This window comes from Echeneis naucrates, chromosome 11 (assembly GCF_900963305.1).
Source record: "Echeneis naucrates chromosome 11, fEcheNa1.1, whole genome shotgun sequence".
Lineage (NCBI taxonomy): Eukaryota > Metazoa > Chordata > Actinopteri > Carangiformes > Echeneidae > Echeneis > Echeneis naucrates.
Window position 1 is genome coordinate 3,195,744 of NC_042521.1, and position 21,649 is coordinate 3,217,392.

The 21,649-nt window shown below is 43.6% G+C and overlaps 2 protein-coding genes across 2 annotated transcripts; one reads left to right on the forward strand and one right to left on the reverse strand.

Moving 5' to 3' along the window:
• Positions 1–259: 259 nt before the first annotated feature.
• On the reverse strand, positions 260–10,568 carry eloa (elongin A). Its single transcript, XM_029514150.1, has 12 exons — positions 10,469–10,568; positions 8,051–8,107; positions 7,520–7,632; positions 6,242–6,825; positions 5,439–5,773; positions 4,815–4,926; positions 4,214–4,366; positions 3,390–3,487; positions 2,990–3,170; positions 2,585–2,717; positions 2,146–2,303; positions 260–2,063 (listed from the first exon to the last, which is right to left on the reverse strand). Exons 1-12 carry the CDS (start codon positions 10,538–10,540, stop codon positions 2,002–2,004), a joined length of 2,058 nt encoding a protein of 685 aa, XP_029370010.1. The 5' UTR covers positions 10,541–10,568; the 3' UTR covers positions 260–2,001.
• An 826-nt stretch (positions 10,569–11,394) lies between these two features.
• On the forward strand, positions 11,395–20,763 carry klhl43 (kelch-like family member 43). Its single transcript, XM_029514254.1, has 7 exons — positions 11,395–11,563; positions 16,075–16,555; positions 16,824–16,972; positions 17,398–17,744; positions 18,831–19,130; positions 19,559–19,734; positions 19,806–20,763. The coding sequence occupies exons 2-7, from the start codon at positions 16,242–16,244 to the stop codon at positions 20,599–20,601; spliced, it is 2,082 nt and encodes a 693-aa protein (XP_029370114.1). The 5' UTR covers positions 11,395–11,563; positions 16,075–16,241; the 3' UTR covers positions 20,602–20,763.
• Positions 20,764–21,649: the final 886 nt, after the last annotated feature.

Here is a 21,649-nt window from a genome sequence, read left to right on the forward strand (position 1 = left end):
CCAAATGTCATTAAGTGACGCGAACTTTCATCAGGTCACAATAAACAACAAAACAAAACAATCTCTTTTTTAAACCCTTAAGATTGACGAGTAAAGATCTGAGACACTGAAGGGAAAAACACATTTCAGCCTAAAACTGAAATAAATGTGTTATTATTAGACAATTTACAGAAAAAAATACAAGCATTCACGACCTTTGGTGTTATTTATCAGATCAATCAGACAAAAATTCAGATGTTCATAAAAGAGACAGGAACAATTCAAGGGCAAAAAGTCAATTTTAATAAAAATGACCATATAACATTTATTAAAATCTAATAAAATTACAATTTTAATCTACTTCCTATCGAGCCCATGTTGTGGGGTTCCAGGTCCCAGTGTTGAAAATAAATACATCTCATCATCATTGTTGTGGACCGAAGCCGCAGACATCCGACCACCTTTACTTCCTCATTGTTGTTTTTCTTCATCTTTTTAGTCGTCACTTGAGCACATTTGTCACAGTGAAGCAAATAGAAAGAGGGACGCACACATTCAACAGCAGGAAAACATGGGCTGAAGCCACAGGGGGTTAAAATAAGTCTAGATGTGTTTGTGTATGTGTGTGTCTGTGTGTGTGTGCAGTTCATAGGTATAATTTCAGCCCTACAAACTGAAAAGGGTACGAGGCAAAACATTTTTAAATATGCATGTATGTGTTTCTGCTTTCACCAGCCAGTTGATGTCTCAGGTGGAGTCTTAACGTTGCAGCTGACGTGCACCATGCAAGCAATTAAAAGACAAAACAAGTGTGTCGAGGTTTTCCTAATGTAGTGTATCGTTTGGTCATAAAGAAAAGTAACACATTACTAATCGGGAATTAGACGAGACCATCAAAAGACCTCTCAGGTGTGTACCGTAAATATGAAGCTACAACCAGAAGCTGATCAACACAAAGTTCGGAAAAGGGTGGAGAAGAAATCTTCTGACTGTGGCCAAAAGCAGAAAAAGCTCTGGCTGCCAGGACCTCCAAAAATATTTTCTAACATTATGTCATGTTAGTTCAATCTGTATAACAAAGCAGTGACACTACAGCGCACATCATCATGGTGGCGATATGGCCCAGAAGTCCTCAGTGGTTATTAATACATTATAGAGTAAAACCGTATCCTCGGGAATATAATGTTCAATGGATGTTCATTTATACAAGTGGCAGCTTCAATTAACCTTAAAACCTAAAACAAACAAACAAAAAAGGTAATGGTTGAAAAAAAGTGCCTGATATTATTTAGTTTTTTCCCCATTTTCAGTCACAGGCAGATCGAAGTATCTGATGACTTACACGGGGAATTTAAAAAAAGAAAGATATCTGCGTAAATAGTTTTCCAAATACTGTATGATGTTAATAAAAAAAAAGAAGAAGAAATCAATGGAGGGGTCAACAGAAGTCTAGCAGAATGAAAATAGAGTTCATCAGAAACTTTGATCCTGCTGTGCTTGGAAACTGAGCTAAAACATGTCATAAAAATTTCATAAAAAACATGACATGATGTGTTAAAAGTTTCAGTTAAAGGTGCTTGTACCAAGATCTTTTTCTGCCTTTATAGAGTCAGAAAGAATATTTTCTCCTTTTCCAGTCTTTATGCAGAGATAACTGGTTATTCCTTAAAAAAGCCAAAACAAAAACATAGCAGGAAGAGTAACATGAATCCTTTTACACCCTATAAAAAGTGAGCGACTTAATTTCCTTAGCACAGATATTAGAGCGTTTGACCATCATTCAAGATTTAAATACTTATTTGAAGAGCCCAAAACAGATGATTTAAAAAAAAAAAAAAACAAAAAAACAAAAACATTTTCCACCAATACTGTAAAGTTCACGATATGTTTGGGGGGTTAAGATCATGTAAAAGTGATGTGTGTGTGTGTGTGTGTATGCGTGTGTGCGTGTGTGCGGTAAAATCTTTACCAAACTTAAATTAAAAACACAGTTGGAATAAAATACATTCAGTTTCTTTCACACTATCGGCGGGAGAATCTGTTCTTGAATGCTTTGATAGTTTTGGCCATCATGGGGGCGATTTCTGCCAGAGAGGAAACAGACAATATTTTACTTTTAAAGCAATGTCTTCCAAAAAAAAAAAAAAAACTTCAACACACACTTACTTTTGACTGCTGGCTTATCCCTGGCGGTATGTCCTCCTCCTCCTGCTGCTCCTCCACCCAGAGCTGAGGAGCGGGACGAGCTGGGCGAAGGGTTGAGCTGGGAGGAAGAGGAGGAGCGGCTGGACTCACCAGAGTACTCTGTGTTGGCTGGCCTTATCCTGAAAGACAAAGGAAGAGGAAATCTGGTGAATTTAAAATGATGAAGTGACGGAAGTTAACACCTGTTGATACTTCTGACTCCAAACCATATCATTCTTCTCAAAGGACCTAATGTCAAGTCAAAATGTCTAAAATAAAAAGGGACAAAGACTGAGATCAAAATTTCACATTTTCACATGCAGAGAAAAATTTGGTGACTTCTGCCTCATGTCATATTTATTCTCAGATACCGAGTTTAATCAATATGCAACCAAACTGTGTTCTCTTGTATTATACTGACTTAATGGGAGCTGCGGCTGAGTTGGAGGCGGCTGTTGACAGACCGCTGGTGGTGCCAAACTTCTCCTGTCGTCGGCGAACGTCACGTGGCGGCTTGGCGACAGAATTTACAAATGCCATCTTTACCTGCCGTCCTGCCAGGAGAAACACAACGTCACTCTAAAACACATTTAAAGACTTTTATAAACATACATTCAAGAACTGCGGAAAAACACGCCGTCTCATCTGTGAGATAGAACTCTTTGTTTTGATCTGAGCTGAACTCAACGCCACATAACCTCGATCAGTCAGTCCAAAAGCTCCAAACCTTCAGAGCCCCTCCCTTACTTTGGTTCAGTAACTTTTACGCTCATTCTAAATTTTTGGTTGTAAAATTTTAAATGGAGAGCACGGTTGAGAGTTTAACCTTTGGGTTTGTTGGCGTGAGCAGACGTGATGTTCTGGGTGAGGAGCCTCAGCCGCTCCTCGCGCTCATCGTGCAGTCTCAGATACATTTCTCTCCACGACTCGTACTCCTGAGGAGACTCGCGCTTGAAGTCCCGGTGACAGTGACGCATCCACAGCTCATCAGAGTCCTCCGTAAAACACTGACAGAGAATGTAATATGTAATGCTTCTCCAGAAAATGTCAGCAATGGGATCACAAAAGATCACACGAAAGATGAAATGAAATTAAAGGCACAAAGTCGACAGTAGAAATGTGTTTTTTGTTATTTCGACCTTTGTTGGTACAAACATCTGGATCCTACCACAGTAGGAGTTGGAGTTGATGGTTATGTTTAGGAAATGGGGTGTGTGTGTGTTTACCTGGTTGCTCTGCTCGATGCGGAACAGCTGCTCCGGCGTACATCGCTCCAGAACCGGTTCCAGGATGTCAAAGGGAACTCCTCCCACCTCAGCGATGGCTGAAAGAACAGACGGGACCAAACTGTCATGTTTGTGTGGTTTGAACCACGTTGGGATACGGGATGGGCTGAGTGTTGGGTCAGGAAATGACCACAGAGACGATCACATTAGCTGTGGCTGCAACATCAGAACAATCAGAACTGCTGGGACTGAACTGTCTGTTCCTGGGAAACAAAGGATCAAAACGTGGATCCTTCAAAACACAGCCAGTCATAACACTATTTGGCACGGTTATAAAAAAAATATAGCAGCAAACATCAGAGAGTCTGAGGAGTACACATCGTAATACAAGTTTTGGGCTTCAGCGAAAAGTACGACTGTTCAAACCAAGAGCCCTAATATGTTGGGTGACATGTTGTCAAGATTGCTAGGACTGAAATGGCTCTGTAAATGAGACGGTCTCATTCTGGTTCAGTCATATCCGTCTATGCAGCATCGACGAAGGGCCACACCTTCGTAAACTGTCGGCCCCTGAATTGGGACACAGCTATTGACTCATACATTTGTAGACTAGATTTCCTGTTCACCTTTTATCCCTCATGAAGAAATGTTCCATCTGACAGCTTAACTGTTCAGCGTGTCAAATAAAATCTGCCAGTGTGAAGAAACAATGAGTTCAATGTATTATTTAAAGTTTAAAATAATGATTGTGAAATTGCGTCCAAAAGTTAATCTGTTTTATTTGTCAACATCTGAACAGAGCAAAATTAAACAGCTCCACTCACAATCAATGTTGTTCTGCAGTACCCGGATGCACTGCTCATACAGGGTCATCATCTTGGGCAAGTAAGAGGTCTTGGATCCTGAGTAGACCACCATTTTGGAGTTAAACCGCTTTCCTGTGAACCCGGCATCCTCCTCGTCATTGCAGACAGGAACTGAAAGACAAAGAGGAACAGTTTGACAGTTACACATACGCTGACACTGAGAAAAGCCTGGTTAGGATTCCAATGAATTCATGTCGTCAAACCTTGACTTTGGTGCTTGAGACCTAGGGTATGTTTATTTTATCAGAGACAAAGACACCCTCACCTCCATTTCAAGGATTTTGGAGCTGAAGTGAAACACTATTACTCTGATCACATTCTTGGAGACATAAAATGAGAAATCTCACTCACTATCAACGTGGTCATATAAACAGGAGCTCATTGGTTATTATTATTATTACAGAACAAAAACACTAGTCTATACAGCAGTCTGTGTTAAACATGGTGTCCTTCTTCAGGAATTATAAAAGGAAACAAATACGAGAACAAAAATGGAACAAGAAGGACATTTGTGTGTCACATGATCCTCATTCATTTCCATCTGAAGGTGGGGCATTACCTTTACGTCTCTGGGGGGACAGCGGTGTGACGTCGATGGAAGGCAGAGGTCTGTAATTGGGTTGAATTGCTGGCAAAGGGATTTCAGGCAGAGTAGGAACAGCCTCGACCACCTGAACACAAAACACACTTCTCTGTTTATTCACAGATTAGTCTGAGTGAAATACAGATTCATTGTGATTCACTATAAAAATGAAAAAATACCCATCAGGATGAAAAATATTAATTCATTCATCTTCCACAGCTTATCCTCTCAGGGCCAATCCCAGCTCACACTGGGTGAGGGGCGGGATCACCCTGGATAGCTCACCACTCCATCACAGGGCAACACACAGAGACACACAGAGACCAACAACCACTCAGACCTACGGACAATTTAAACACATTAATCCAAACATGATGTCTTTGGACGTGGGAGGAAACCCACACAGAAATTCTGCAGGCCAGGAACCAAAGCCACAACCTTCTTATTGTGGTGCAACAGCACTAACCACTGAGCCACTGTGCTGCCTGAAGAGTACCTGTTCTCTCCCCCGTCAGGGAATCAAACCCTGACCGTTTGCGTCAGCGTATAAAAAGAGAAATGATTTTCTTATAAACTTTGTAGTTTGCACGAAGCTCTCACCCTCCTGCGTTTCTCTGGTGCTGATGCAGCAGCTGACGAACTGGAGCTTGAATGTGATCTCTTGGTGCTCTGAGTGCCGTTGGCTTTGCTCACTTTGGAGGAAGAGGACGACGTCACGGGCGGCGGCGGGGTGCGAGTATGGTGGGAAGACGACACGGAGGAGGACGAGTGAGATGGCCGACTGTGTGACGACGACGACGACGACGACGGCTTCTTCTTCTTCTTGACTGACGTTGGGGCGTCGTATGTTAGGAAGGACTCGAAGGACATGGTGGGAGTTTCAAAGTCCTCCTCCTCCTCCTTGGGTGGAGAGTCCTTCGGTGCTCGTGGTCGCCCTGGAAATAAAGATGCAAACAAAAAAACTAGAGGCCATGGCAAACTGTGATTGGCTAGTAAACCAAAGTACTTAATTGCCGCAGCTTTAAAATATCACCACGATAAACTCTTAGAGCCTTAAATGATGCCTTTTAACAGACCTGAAAATTATTAGTCAAGAATTCATGGTGGTAGATTCTCCAAACACTGAACCTACAGTATCTGCATTAACTCATACAGAATGTATGAACATTTTGTGATCAAGACTGATTAAAAATATAAAAATGGCTGCCGCTGCAGAGATTTTTATAATCATGTTATAATCTTAATGAAATTCACCAAGCGAGCTTTGAGTTTAAAATTACTACAGTGCTACAGCTTCATTATCCACCTCGTAACTAATCCTTTATTTGTTTTGTTGCTATGATTTCATCTTCAGGTTTGACCATGACACTGGTTTAGTCGAAAGGGAAAGCTGATGTTCTCACCATCATCTCCTCCTTTCTTCTTCTCTTCCCTCTTACTCTCTTGTACGTTGGACTTCCTGCTGTGTTTGGTGGGTTTTTGTACTGGACTCTGCTGTCTCTCTCTGTCTGGAGCTCGTCTCTTTCCTTCACTGCCTCCTCCTCCTCGATCGCTACTCGTCTGTGCGTGGCGTTGCCGCCGTTCTTCATCTCTGTCCCTGTTTCGGTCGCTGTGGTGGTGGTTTTTGCTGGGCTCTCTGTTTGGTTTTGTATGACGAACGTCTTTGCGAGGAGGAGGAGGAGGAGGAGGACTGGGCTCAGGTTCAGGTTCAGGTTCAGGTTCAGGTTCAGGCTCGGGGCTCTCATACTCGTCTGACTGGTAGCCTCTTCGCTGTGGGGGGCTGTACTGCTCGTGTTGAGGAGGAGAGGGCGAGTAGTTGGTGTGATAGCCTCTCTCCTCTTCCTCATCTTCCTCCTCCTCTTCCATGTAGGGGGGCTCTTCCTCAGGGGAGGGTGCCCGCATGTGTCTGTTTCCCCCACCCCCAACTGCCTCTGGGCCTCGAGAGTGTGGATGTGACCGAGAGGCCTCTTTGGTGTGACTGCTGGATCTGATGGGGACAAACAGACAGCGGTGACACAAACACCAGAATCAGAAGTGAGGGAAGATGTGCCAGACATTTCCTCTCGGGGACGTCACAAACATTCAGAGATGATTAACAGACAATTTATGGGCTCAAACCCTTACCCTAACCCAAAAATATGATGTATTTGTGTTATTCAAAAATAGACCAGGTCTTAAATCATAAATCAGGGCTCCTGGAAACAATTTGCCCGGCTGCACAGCCTGTTAACCCTACAGTTTACTGCGCTGCTCCTGAAACCTGAAAACACATCATTATCTGGTACTGACTGTTTGTAAAGAGCTACACACTTTATTTATCTTTACTTTTTGGCTGCCCTCTGTCTCATCTATAGGGGGGAAGCTGCTGTTTACCTAAAGCAGTGTGAGTCAGCTTCAATGCAGACGCAGCAGAAATGCATAATGATAGTTAAAACACTGGAGATTTTTTTCCTTCTCTCAGGAATCAACAGTCCGGATAATGTGCAACCTGTGAAAACGATTTAAATTCTACAATGCACGAGCCAAAAAGCCAATCAGTCTCCAGAGTCTGTAACTGAAGGCAACTTCCCCTCTGGGATCAATAAAGTATTTCTGATTCTGATTCTGATTCAACGGTTACTGTAGGAACAGAGTGACACACCAGAGGGCTCTGCTCCATATGTCTGCAGGCAGAACAGTACCTGTCTGTGGACTGAGGAACAAGTTTCTTCCATTTGGCTACGAGGCCTTTTGCCATTTCTCCTGCTATTTCATGCTTCCTGAAAGAGTTCACAGTCTTCCCCACTCCGGTTTCCTAAGAGAGAGCAGACGAAAGTGAATGCATGGACACAGATCTCTCTCATGTCTCAGGCCTAAATATATTGGTGTTCTTCTTACTGTAGTTAAAGCTCACATGAGAAGAGTCTGACATTCAGTCTGTGTGCGTTCATTTTACTTTTACAGCTGCAAAGCCACTTCAGCCGAGCGAGCTGATTGGTCAGAGACATGTTCAGGCTCTCCTCATAATTGCCACTGAGCAAGACAGTAAAAGAGAGCAACACATTTTTCCTCTGTCGCCTGGAGCAGTCGTGGATTAAATGTCTCGTTCAAGAGCATCAGGAGCTCCTCTGTGCTGCTCCAGTTTAAACAGTTTCACTCCTCCTGCAGCTTATTGTCGGAAATTCAAGTTTGGAAATCAGGAGGATGTGAGCCATGAATCTACAAATACTTACCACTAGTATATGTACAGTCATGGGAAGTTCACCCAGTCTTTTCAGGGTCTTCAACAGCTGCAAAATGAGATATAAAAAAAACCCAACATGATTATTTCAAGAAGAGGCACTAGATGCCAGAGTTTCATTCTCAATAAATAGCATCTATTGCTTTGGTTTAGTTAAGAAGAAGTAAGCCCCATTTAAATCTAATATTTTTATCCAACAGCTATTTCCAGTGGCATTTGTATTGGCAGACATTATTATTTGGGAGATGATGTACACAGTTAGACACAACTCTTCCAATTATAAGAGGCTTTTCCAGGATGTTTACACTCTCATCATAACTTTCCCCTCAGCGTCTCATAATGTCATAATTATGTTGGTAAATATTGTAGCTGTGATTTCAGTTGACGCAGTTTAGTATCATTTCAAAAATGTAATCTTGAATGTCACACTTGTTCATATGACGACTTGAATATACTACAGTTGATAGTGCAGCCTTAGTATCAGGACACACATATGTCGTTAAGTGAATTGTTTTTATGGCAAATTTTTCCAGATATATGATTTCATATATGTTAACAGAACAGTGTTGTATATCAAAAGTAGTTTAAACCTAATAATTTCAAGATGTTTTATAGATTAGTACTGTGATAAATAGTAATAAAGGAAGACGTGACCGGCATGTGTGATATTAGGTACAAGTAATAAGCTTTTAAAAATAGGATGGCTTTGTCCTGACTTTGTTTACTTGACCAAGATGCATTTAAGAAAACACCACCGACATATCTTTATGTATGTGTGATGGTTTATTTATTCAGAGCGATTTACATTGGAGCATTCTCAGAAAAGCAAATTGGATTATCTTGTAAAATCTGTTCAATGCATTCAGACCTGGATCATTTATATTTGTTGAACGGAGGAGACGGAGAGGGATTTTATTTTCTGTATTTGTATTATCTTTTCAATAAGAAGCTGTGATGCTGTCTGGCTTCTCATCCATCACCCAGTCCTGCCTCATGCAGACTGAATGATGTCGTGGCCTAACAGGGTATGGCTTTGGGGATAATAACAACAACAACACATGAAAACCACTTAGCTCTTTTTATACTTTAGTTGTTTGTTTGTTTGTTTCTTAATAAAAATACAGATTTTGTAAACCAGATCATGGCTCATGTGGACCAAAGCTCACACAAACCAGGTCTGTTTTGTTTTGGGGAAGCAGCAACATGTCAGCAGAGAAAGTGAACAACGTGGGGAGGTCGGAGCTGGTGAATTATTGTGATAACAACAACAGCGGATCACGTTTTAATCATCGTTATAGTCGCTGTCGGAGCAGCAGCTCAGTTTCTCATCGGAGGCCTCCAGTCTTTGCATCCTAACGCTGCTAGCTGGATGGCTAACGGCTATCTAGCCTCCACTTTGGCCGGCAATGAAATTCTGCCGCGGCTCCCTGTGTTTGTTTCGTCCTCCGACTGGACGCCTGCACAGGTGTGTCACCTGACAGGTGAGTTTGGAGCTAAAAGCCGGAGTTAAACTAAACTACGACGGAACAAGTTAAAAGCCCTTCATTAGCGTGACGTCCGCATGACGCCTTCACGGGCTGTCGGAGAGGTTGGCATTCACAGATCAGGAGTTATTAATATCCAAAGTTATTAAGAACAGATACTGTATTGATTAAAAACAAAAAGTCTAAATTAGAAGCAAATGGAAGAATGCTTAAATAAAACACGCAGTAAAATCTAATCAAATGTAATACGTCAGATTCGTGCTGCAATTATGAGGAGCAAACTTGTTATAATAGTATAACATACAAATTCCAATGAATGTAATCTATAATCATCCCAGCTACTGCAGTTGGACAAACAGGCCATCATCTTTTGGATTAGCGTCATATATTATAGTTTTAACTGTACTTTCACTCAGACATATCCCAAAGATCTGCAACACCTCGATTGGATTGTCTTGCAGCATGTTGTGTCAGTTGTGTATATTAAAATTGGAGATTACTTGATAATTTTGTCAGTAAATAATCACAGACCAATCGTTTCAATCAAATGTTACTCCTAGGCACTTTTGTTTCATATAATTCAATATTTGAGAATTAAAATAAAGTAAGATGAGCAGCTGGAGCTGTGAGTCGTTATAACGTTACAACAGGGGAATTTATGTCTTTTAATTTGCATTTTCGGACGTTTTTTGTGGGATAACTAATATTTAAAAAAAAATACAGTAGTTTACCAATTAGCACGGATTTTTTTTTTTTTTTTTTATAGTCACAGCTCGACAGCAGTCCGTGAAGGCAGCATTTAAAAACCGTATCGGCTGTCGGGGAGCTGTCGCTTCTTTTCGGCCTCCACCGAGAAACTGCAGCCGGCCGGGAAACGGTCGGTGTCCCGGGCCAAACCTGTCCGCCTGCCCCCGTCCAGCCATTACCTTCCGAGGCTCCGGGTTCTCCAGCAGCCGGGACTGAAGTCTGTCCACTGTTTCCAGCAGTTCCTCCGCCATGTTTACTGCTGGCACTCTGTCGCCCGGAAGCGACTTCATCCCGACTGCACAGGAAAACCAGAACAGGTTCCGGCGGGACAGCAAACGGTTTTTTCCCCTTTCTAATATTTACTTAAATAGGCTCCAATTCGTACACATAAGCATAACTAGTAATTATCAATTAGAAATAAAAAAACAAAACACAAAAACGTGAGTTTGGTCATTAAAAGATAGACGGTGCTACGTCAGCACGTAACTGACGTCGCTCACAGGAACACCTGTTCGTCTGACGTCAGCGTAAACGCTGAATTAGCTTTTTTTTTTAGCTGCCTGATAATAATAATAATAATAATAATAATAATAATAACAATAATAATAATAACGTTGCAGTTAATGGTGATGACCCTCAGCACACAGAGCAATAAATCCAAAAGCATGATGTTGGTCATTCAGTTCTTTTATTTTACTCATTAATTAATTTTTTTTAAATTTTCAGCTTTATGGCTCTGAAGCCCAGAAGATGCCACAACTGTCCAGGAAACATATCATATTTTTAGTGATAATCTATTGTATGTCTATTAAATTAAAAAGTGTGAAAAGGGAGTAATGAGTGATAATAACTGTTAGACAAGAAAGTCTAAAACTCAAAACAGTCGCGGGGTGGGAGTCAAGAGGGCTGGCATCTTTTGGGATATTTTTGGAGGGGAGGCAGCCTGGGTGCCTGTATTTGGATATGGAGGTGGGAGGTGTAAAATGAATGAAGGGGGTGTGACGTGACCTCAGGGAGGCCAGCTGGAGGCTGGAGGGTTTGTTGGGGGGGTGCTACGTCACAGCTCTGGATGAGACTTTGATTTCCCCCTGATGCTGAGACACACACAAGCACACACACACACACACACAGCACTGAGATTGGACGGAGGGACGAGGCAAAGAGGAACCTGTGAAAGAACAACAAAGAAAAAGAAAACGTAGAACAGAGCCCAAAGAGGGACGCTGAGAGAGCAAAGGAAAGGAAGAAGAGCAGAAATCAGGCAGGAGAAAGAGGTAAAATACATTTTATTTTTTTACACTTTCAGCTCATTGCAGTCAGAATGACAGTTTGTATCTTAAATGACCAAAGCAGGTCTGTGGAGTCCCAACCCCTCCTGGCACTTCAAATCCCATTCTAAATTCCTTTAATGTCCATTTTATTTGCTCCACCAACAATAACGTGGATGCACTGCAGACAACTGAAACCACATATCAAATATAACTGGCCTGTTATTGTCAGATAAAATACATATTGGAACTGTTGAATAGTGGCAACGTGAAGCAGTAGCCATTCACTGAGGTGTTTCTGCAGATGGTGTACATTTTCTTTCCAGTCCATAGTTGTAAAACAAACACACACACACACATACATATTGTGTGGGTCAGCTCCTATAAATACACTCATGAGATAAGTAAAGGTATTCAGCTACAGCCACAAAGTATTAGATGTGGTGGGAAGGACGGGGCAGGCTGGTGGTTTGTTTATGTGTAAATGTACTAAATATACAGATACAGTTGGAGGACAAAATGACAGGAACACCTTTGAGTCCAGCAACAGCAGTTTGATCTGAACATAAAGGTTGATTGAGACTTTGATTCATCTGAAACTTATTAATCAATATTTCTGATCTGTGGAGGAGACCAACAAAAGGTGGCAAACACCAGGAAGTTATCGCTCAATGCTACAGATCCAACAAATGTTCGAATGTCTCACTCTTTGGCTGCCTGAACTTTAACTCAACTTGATTCTGTCCCTGATCTCACAGTGTCATTTCATGCTGCAGCTGGAAAAACCAAGTGTTCACTATCCGATTGGCAATAAATAACTGAGTGTCGTGATTAGTGTCCAGCTGGTGAACAAAGGATCTTACGAACCAAATATTTTCTTGGTGGAGACCAAAAATAGAGATAAAGCCAACCAACACTGGACTTAAAGAATTAACATAATTGCAAATGAACGCCGGTGCTGCTCTCTGTTACCGCACGACCGGCCAAGTTTAGGTGATGATTAATATTGTGACGAAAATCTGTGTTTCCTCGCAAAACCTAAAGAGGTGAAAGTAGACTCATTCACTGAGGCTAATGTCTAAAAATAAAATGATCAAGGTCATTTCATCCCCATCAGGCTTTTAAAAACCACGGAGGAATATGACTTTTCTCTGCATACACAACGTCCACTAGATAACCGAGGAGACACTGACAGTCTAATTAATGCGACATGATCTCAAACACACATTTAATGTTAAAAAAAATAAGGAATAGCTGACTGGGCTGAAGCCAGAGAAGGCTGAGGATGTAAATAAACACAAATTGATCTGGAAGGTATGAAGTCTCTGAAACACATGACCCATCTGGGTCAAAACGCTGGCAGATACTCAAACTGAACTTTATTTCTGTCCAGCTGGATGTTTACATTAACAGCCTTCAGAGTAACGCACCACACAAACGGATTTGTGTATTTCAGGCTAAAGGATTGCAGGACCACCTGGCTTTCAAGGTTTGTAAATGTTGAGCAATCTGCCATCTGTAAATCTGTTGGCAGACAAACATCTCACAGCTGAGACTATCCAAAACTTTACAGCTTCAGTTTTTCATATGAGAATAATCAGAATGTGTTTCTTCATACAAAATGTCTGACTCTGGTTTCCAGAGAAAAAGTCCTGATGGAAGAATCAAAGGAATGATTCAGATGATGATGGTGTTAAATAAGTATGTTTCTATCTCTGTAATCTACATTTCTATTGATTGAAGGATGGATAATGTGGACAGGGTACCAGTTGGAACCAGGATCAGCGGCGCCTCTCCGAACTCTGGAGGTGTTTGACCCCTGGATGGTGATTTTTCAGAGCAGACTTGATGATTAGAGATGATTAGAGGAATGTTTCCTTCTGAAGTCCAGGTCTTTGTGAGGGTCATCTGTTCGACCTCCGGCCTCTACACAGACTCTTCACTGTGTGTGTGTGTGTGTCAGTGCTGACTTTGGTGATCTGACAGGTGGAGGAGGAGAGCAGGACTTCTGGGATGTAGGTGCTGCTGTTTTGGTTATTGGTTACAGTATATTCATCATCGGCCATGATGGTGATGGTGATGAGGATGGCGGTGATGGCGGTGGGGCGGAGAATGGTGTTGAGGTCTGGATCTCATTTTGGTGGATGACAGGGCAGCTGGTCCATCTGTGTTAACCTTGGTCCAGATATTTTTGACGGCTGATCCAAACAGAGCTGAGATTATTTTCATGCCAACAAATCACTCAGTTAACAACCGATTTGTGCGTTTGGCTCAAACTTCACATTTCTCCAGATTTTATTTCCAGCCATGGAAAGTTTCTTGGTTTGTTTCTCCAACCTCTGGGCTTGAATACACCTTTGAGGTATATTTACTTTAGTTCAATATTCCTGTTTCATGCTGTTTTATACTTCTGCTCCACTAAAAATTATTGAGAAAACCAAGGTTGTTATTTTAGGAAGTCAAAATCTATGGAAGCTCCAAACCAACAAAACGCAAACACCAGTAGATCTTTTCCAGATTGAAGGAATGAAAAATAAATAAATAAAACTATACACCATATTTACATGAGGGCAGATTATAATTATTAGATATTTCATCAACAAAAGTCGTCTTTTATCTTCATCCTGGCTCTGTCTGTCATTCGGTGCCAACAGTGATTGTTTTTAATGGCTCAGATCCTCGGAGGGTCACATTCACAGAAACCTTTTCGAGGTGAGTTCACTTCAGATGATCAGGAGTTTCTAATGTGACGGGGTATGCGGTGTCATTGCTGTTTCATCTGTTTTAAAGGGGATTGCAACATCCCCAAACAGCCTATACTGTCTGTAACGGCCAGCTCCTCCTCTTCATATGACACCGACAGCAGCTGCTGCTCCGTCCTGTACCATCTTGTCTCCTGTCCATGTGTGGAGCCCGTTGGCCTTGGAGCCAGCGGGTGCTATTTAAAAAGAGCCAAGTTCAGACACTGAGCGAAGGAGGAGGGGGCAGGGGAGACGTTTGTGGTTTCTATCGTTCACTGTAGCTGAGCTGTTGGTGTTGGAAGACTTTCTGTCAGGAGGCTGGAAGTTTACAACTGAAGTCAAAACCAAAATGGCATTTCAATAAGCTGACGTGAAGGTTCAAGAGGTTTAAATGACATAGGAAGGGCAACCTGAGGGGGGAAATGAGGAAGATAGGAGGAGTTTTGAAATGGGAACACGCTAATCTTTGTTTCAGTCACAACAATAAATTCCTGTTTTCTCCGTCTGTGGCTGGAAATGTGTTCACATAAAAGTTGTATAAAATAGAATAATGTCATCTACGAAAAGTTCCAGTTCAATCCAACAATGAACAGAAAATTGCCTTCATGAAGTCAGTGGCACAAACGTCACATTAAACCGGTTCTGGTCCCGTGGTTACTCTCAGCCCAACCCAACACTGAAACATTTAAAGACTTGGTGGTTCTTTGACAAAAGGTTGCTCTTTTCGTCCCGCTGGTTTTGTTGCAGCTGTTTTCTCTTTGGAATTTTAAGTATTTTCACAGCAAAGCTTAAAAGAGTTTCACTGATGAAATCAGTTCCTGTTTAGATGTTTGGGTTGTAGTTAAAAAAAATCTTTTTCCACATTGACAGGTGTGAAGGATCCAAAACCGCTGAGTCAAAAAGTTATTCTCGTCTGATCATCACCAACACTTTCCATTATTTAATACAGATGTTGGCTTTTGTTTGGACTTCATGTTTATGGCTGAATCCTCCCACGTATGAGGGAACACAATAACTGAGAAACATAATTTCTCCCATTTGTTTATTTCGCAGCTCTTCCACTTACTGAAGAGCAGCACTCGAACATGATCCCCCGCTCTGCTGCAGTTTGCAAACCTCGGCTCATTCTGAGCGTGAATAAGATTCTCCAGTTGCTCTGTGGGCGAAATGCACAGCAGCTAAAGAGCAGCGATGAATGCCAGGGGCCACTATAAACCGCAAATCCAACCTGGAACTGAGCTTCATTTCTGGGCGGCCCCCACAGCTGTCATTCACACTTCCACTGGTCCACAGGGACGCCCACTTTGTCTGTCATCTAGAAAACGTGTTCATGCAAAGCCTGTTTGGTTGTGTTGTGTCTTTGGCTGGAGACTAGTTGAGCGATCTGCATCTGTCAGAAGGTCTGTCATGAAACAAGGCAGTGATTTGTTTGTTTATCTGTAACTGGAGATATGAAAACACAACAAGAGAGACAAGTAGAAAAAACAATAGTGTTAAATTCCAAACCCCCGACGAGTGAATGAATGTTTTAACCAAACTCTATTTAATAGTTACGCAGGAATCTTTCGATGATAGGACTGAAGATCACGATCCAGTCATGTTTGTGTGTCATTTCTGTACAGGATTTCTAAAATGTGATTTATTTTGTATTGTGTTACATTCAGGGATTTGTGGGAAACAAACAGTGAATGGTGAAATGATTTATTGGGGCATTAAAGCAGCTTTGGATTTGACCCTGCGTGAGTCTTAATGTGTCTCCTTTCTCTCCTCTTTCAGGTGCTGTGTGCTGTGTTCACCCACCTGATAGATCTAAGATTGTTCCTTCTTTCCCAAAGAAGACATTCTCCATTCGTGTTGTTGATCAGCTGGATTTCTAGCAAAGTGAGTCACCGCCTCAGTCCGTCCAGAAGTCAGCTCAGTGAACGTAACTTAACCTCCTGAAGATGGCTCCCAAGAAGAAGGCCTCCCGTCAGAAGAAGCCTGCCGTGGAAAGCATCGCTCAGGTGGCCCCTGACACCAGCACCCCTCCGCTGAAAGTGCAGAGCCTCGGGGACGGTGTGGTGGTGGTGGAGGCCGGGGTGAAGAAAATCGAGCAGATGGCGGCGCTGGACATCGCTCAGCTGAACAGCCTGAACCTGCCTCTCCCGCCGCCGGTCATCAAGCCCGGAGAGAGAGGCCTGGGCCTGGGCAGCGAGCTGACCCGACCCCTGCACGGAAACGCCCTGCTGGAGGAGCTCAGCAAGATGCGCCAGGAGAAGTCAGTTTATGTAGAGCTGGAAACGCCAGCAATACACACACAGCTTATCACTACAAACACAACTTTAACACAATATAATTACAACAGGGTGTAATTGTTACAGTACAGTCAGCAGTACAATCAATCAGTGTAGATACACAATAAAATTCATTATAGCTGAATAATGATGATGCGATAAATTCAGATGATGATGTTCTGGTCATTTAGGATCACTGCGCTGTGTGTGACGTATCAATAATTATGTGATGTATTGTGTCTCCTTCCTCAGGTTCCTCACTGACCTGGAGCTGGCCTGTAAGACGAAGGCCTTTGACGTCCACAAGCTGGTCATCTCCTCAGTCAGTCAGTACTTCAGGGAGATTCTGGCCAAAGATCCTGGCATGAAGCGCCTGGAGCTGCCCTCCCTGTCTCCTCTGGGTAGGCCGAGCGAGATCCATTTACACTCTGTCAACACGGCATCATTCAGATTCTTACTGTCCGGCTCACCTGCCTTTCTGTTAGCTCCCATCAGGCAGGTAATCTGCCCACAAACCTCAGACACTGTAGATATTCTTCCACAGCTATCATCAGACTTATCAGACCGGAGGAAACATTCTGTGTTCGGCATCAACTTTAATTCCTCTTTCCATTAGCTGAAAACAACTCCCTTTTAATTCTATCATTTATTTTTCCCGCCAAGCTTCAACCTGGTCAGCCCATTTAGTCATTTTCCAACACTGAGTCACTGTAGCAACAACAACAGAGCAAAGATCAGGTTCATAAACAGATCACTTCGATGTGTTTCCACTGGAGGGACAGATGATATGTTTGACTGTGTCCACGCTCCGTCCCTCCGTCTTCAGGCCTCGCCAATGTCATCACCTTCGCCTACCTGGGCCGCGTCCACATGTCGCTCTACACCATCGGCTGCACCGTCTCTGCTGCCGCCACCCTGCAGATCCCCCAGCTCCTCAAGATGTGCATGGACTTCCTGTTGGCAGAGCTCAACGTCCAGACCTGCGTCTACATCTGGAACATCGCCGCCGCCTACGGCCTGCTGCCCGTGTGCGACGCCGCCCGCCGCTTTGTCCTGGAGAACTTTGTGCAGTTCTCAGAGACGCCTCTGTTCACCCAGCTGACCTTGGAGCAGATCTCCGCCTTCCTGCAGGACGACATGCTGATGTTGCCCTCAGAGGTCACGGCCTTCCAGGTCAGACTTCAAACTGCGTCTTTAAAGGTCAAATGTTGAAATCTGAAAGTGTAAAACCAGCAGAATGAGCCACAGCAGCATTTTAAACCTTTAAAATCAGTTAAGATCAGAAGCTTCCTGACATGAATCACTGAGAGGGGACTTAGTCGTCACTTCTTCACTCCAAACAGACGAGAACTGCCAACTCTTCGGCTCTATTTCCAACCAGACCTAAAAACAGAGCTCTGAGCAGCTGTTTAGAGGACAGAGCCCTGAATCCAAGCCAGTCACCTGCAGGCCAAGTGTGAGCACAAACTCACACTGTATGCAAGATCGGGGCTCGTTTATTAATATACAACTTCATGATGGACCTAAATAGACGAGCAGCTGAGGGGGCAGAAGAAAATATACTTTTATTTATAAACTAACCCGAATGAGAAGCCTCGACTGCATCGTACTCCAACTTCTATTTGATGAAGTTGAGCATTATTTTTTATTCTGCCCTGTAATACTGACCATGCATTTTTTAAGTAAACTGTTTGTTTTATTTTTATTGACATCTTTAAGATAAACCATTGAGCTGGTTCAGAACGAGGTCTGATGCTGTGCATTGGAAAGACACAAACATGCAATATTTCATTTATAAAATCTACCTGTGGTGAATATAGGGCGTCCCAAAGTTGTTATGAATGAAACTGAAAAGAGTTTGGTGCTATTTTCAACCATATGATTTATAAATTATTTTAGAAAATATAAGAAGGTTTAACCAAAATAAACATGAAGACTGATGCTTACATATACTTTAGTCATTGAAGCTTCATCAGTTAATTTTTGTCTGCCACCTTTCAATGAAATTAAATTTTCATTTTAATGATATTAAGCTTGTATTCTTATATACACGTCCTTTTTCCAACCACTTTTCTTTTCAGGTGTTTTGGGTTCTTTGCTCACATTCATTAATATATTAATTATTCTTGGAAAATGTAAAGACTGCCTTCTTTCCTTTCGTTTTGTTGACACCCACCAGGCAGATTTTCGGCCCTTTCTTGTGAAGCTGTGTCGCACAGTGAGGTGTTTGTCTGATTCCCTGTGATTGTTTCCCTCCAGCTGGCCATGAAGTGGCTCGACTTCGACGCCTCTCGTCAGGTCCACGCCGCAGAGCTCCTGACTCACATTCGTTTTGAGACGATCCCGGCCAGCGAGCTGGTGAGTCAGATCCAGCCGGTGCCTCGTATGATGATGGACCCTCAGTGTCACCGGCTGCTGGTGGACGCCATGAACTACCACCTGCTGCCCTACCAGCAGAACACGCTGCAGTCCAGGCGTACGCAGGTCCGAGGCGGTCAGCAGACCCTGCTGACCATCGGAGGCCGCCCATCGCTCACTGAGAGGGCTCTGAGCCGTGAGGTTGGTGTCTGCAAGACTGTTAGCTTCAAAAGTTTTTAAAATAGAAATGTATATATTAAATAACACGCAATGATGAAAAGCTGTCTAATAACAGAAACAGAAATACTGGATTAACAACAGCCCTTTTCACTAACACAGTACTATACTTGAAATATTTTATTCTACATTATTTGTAAAAACGATTCTTCTATGGATTAAAAAAAATCCCATTTTAGTTGGAAACAGAAAATGCACTTTATAGGAAACGTAATGAGTTCTATATTCGCTCTCTGCAAAATTTTCAGTTCTTGCAGTTATCATATCACCTTACAGGGACAGTAGCGTTACTAATACAGGAGGATATTCACTGTAAACAAAAAAAGGAAACTCGATGAGCACATGAATCATCTGGAGTGAGTCCCTCGCTGACCTTTGACCCCGGTGTCCAGGTGCTGTGGAGGGACCCTCGTGAGGGAGGAGCCAACTGGCGTCACCTGAGCCAGCTGCCGGCGAAGAGCTTCAACCAGTGTGTGGCCGTGATGGACGGATTCCTGTATGTGGCCGGAGGGGAGGACCAGAACGACGCCCGCAACCAGGCCAAGCACGCCGTCAGCACCCTGAGCAGGTGCGGAGCGTCGCGTCTCTGAAGTCTGTGTGTTTGTGTCTGAACCGGTCACGTCAGCTGTTTGTCTGCAGGTACGACCCCCGCTTCAACACCTGGCTCCACCTGGCCAGCATGCGTCAGCGGCGGACGCACTTCTCTCTGGCCGCCAGCGGCGGCCGGCTGTTCGCCATCGGCGGCCGGAACGTGGAGGGTCTGCTGGCCACCACGGAGAGCTACCTGCCGTCCTCCAACAGCTGGCAGATGCGGGCTCCCATGGAGGTGCCCCGCTGCTGCCACTCCAGCGCCACCCTGCCCTCCGGGGACATCCTGGTGTCCGGCGGATACATCAACTGCGCCTACTCCCGCTCCGTGTCCCGCTACAGCGTGGAGACCGACTCCTGGACCGAGCAGGCCCCGATGGAGACCCCCCGGGGCTGGCACTGCTCCGCCAGCCTGGGAGGGAAGGTGTACGTGGTGGGGGGCAGCCAGCTGGGCCCCGGCGGGGAGAGGGTGGATGTCCTCTCCGTGGAGGTCTTCTCCCCGGAGAGCGGAGCCTGGAGCCGGGCGGCCCCGCTCCTGCTCGGCGTCAGCACCGCCGGCCTGTCGCCGCTGGCCGACAAGCTGTACCTGCTGGGCGGCTGGAACGAGGCGGAGAAGCGCTACAAGGCGGCGGTGCAGAGGTACGACCCGGCCACCGACAGCTGGTCCGTGGCCGAGGACCTGCCCGAGCCCACGGTGGGGGTGTCCTGCTGCACCCTGACCCTGCCGCCCCGACACGCACCGCGCCGGCAGCAGCACCGCAACACCCCGGGCCACGAAGAGCAGCAGCCGGGGAGGAACCGGAGCAGAGAGAGCAGCGTGGTCCCGACACAAACCAGCCCGGCATAGGCACCACGGACGGTTCAACCTCAGGAGAGCATCTGGATCAGGGCTGAAACCAGTCAGTCAGTCAGTCAGTCAGTCAGTCAGTCAGTTAATCAATCAGTCAGTCAGTCAGTCAGTTAATCAATCAATCAATCAGTTAGTTAATCATTCAGTTAATCCATCAATCAATCATTCAGTTAATCCATCAATCAGTCAGTCAGTCAGTCAGTTAGTCAGTTAATCAATCAGTCAGTCAGTTAATCAATCAATCAATCAGTTAGTTAATCATTCAGTTAATCCATCAATCAGTCAGTTAGTCAGTCAGTTAGTCAGTTAATCAATCAGTCAGTCAGTCAGTTAATCAATCAATCAATCAGTTAGTTAATCAATCAGTTAATCCATCAACCAGTCAGTCAGTCAGTTAATCAATCAATCAGTCAGTCAGTCAGTCAGTTAGTCAGTTAATCAATCAATCAACCAGTCAGTCAGTTAATCAATCAATCAATCAATCAATCAGTCAGTCAGTCAGTCAGTCAGTCAGTCAGTCAGTCAGTCAGTCAGTCAGTCAGTTAATCAATCAATCAATCAATCAGTCAGTCAGTCAGTTAATCAATCAATCAATCAGTCAGTCAGTCAGTTAATCAATCAATCAATCAGTCAGTCAGTCAGTCAGTTAGTCAGTTAATCAATCAATCAATCAGTCAGTCAGTCAGTTAATCAATCAATCAATCAGTCAGTCAGTCAGTCAGTTAATCAATCAATCAATCAATCAGTCAGTCAGTCAGTCAGTTAATCAATCAATCAATCAATCAGTCAGTCAGTCAGTCAGTTAATCAATCAATCAATCAGTCAGTCAGTCAGTTAATCAATCAATCAATCAATCAGTCAGTCAGTCAGTCAGTTAATCAATCAATCAATCAGTCAGTCAGTTAATCAATCAGTCAGTCAGTCAGTTAATCAATCAATCAATCAGTCAGTTAATCAATCAGTTAATCCATCAATCAGTTAATCAATCAGTCAGTCACTCACTCAATCAATCTGGGGGTAATTTTTCAGTTTACCTCCCTAAAAG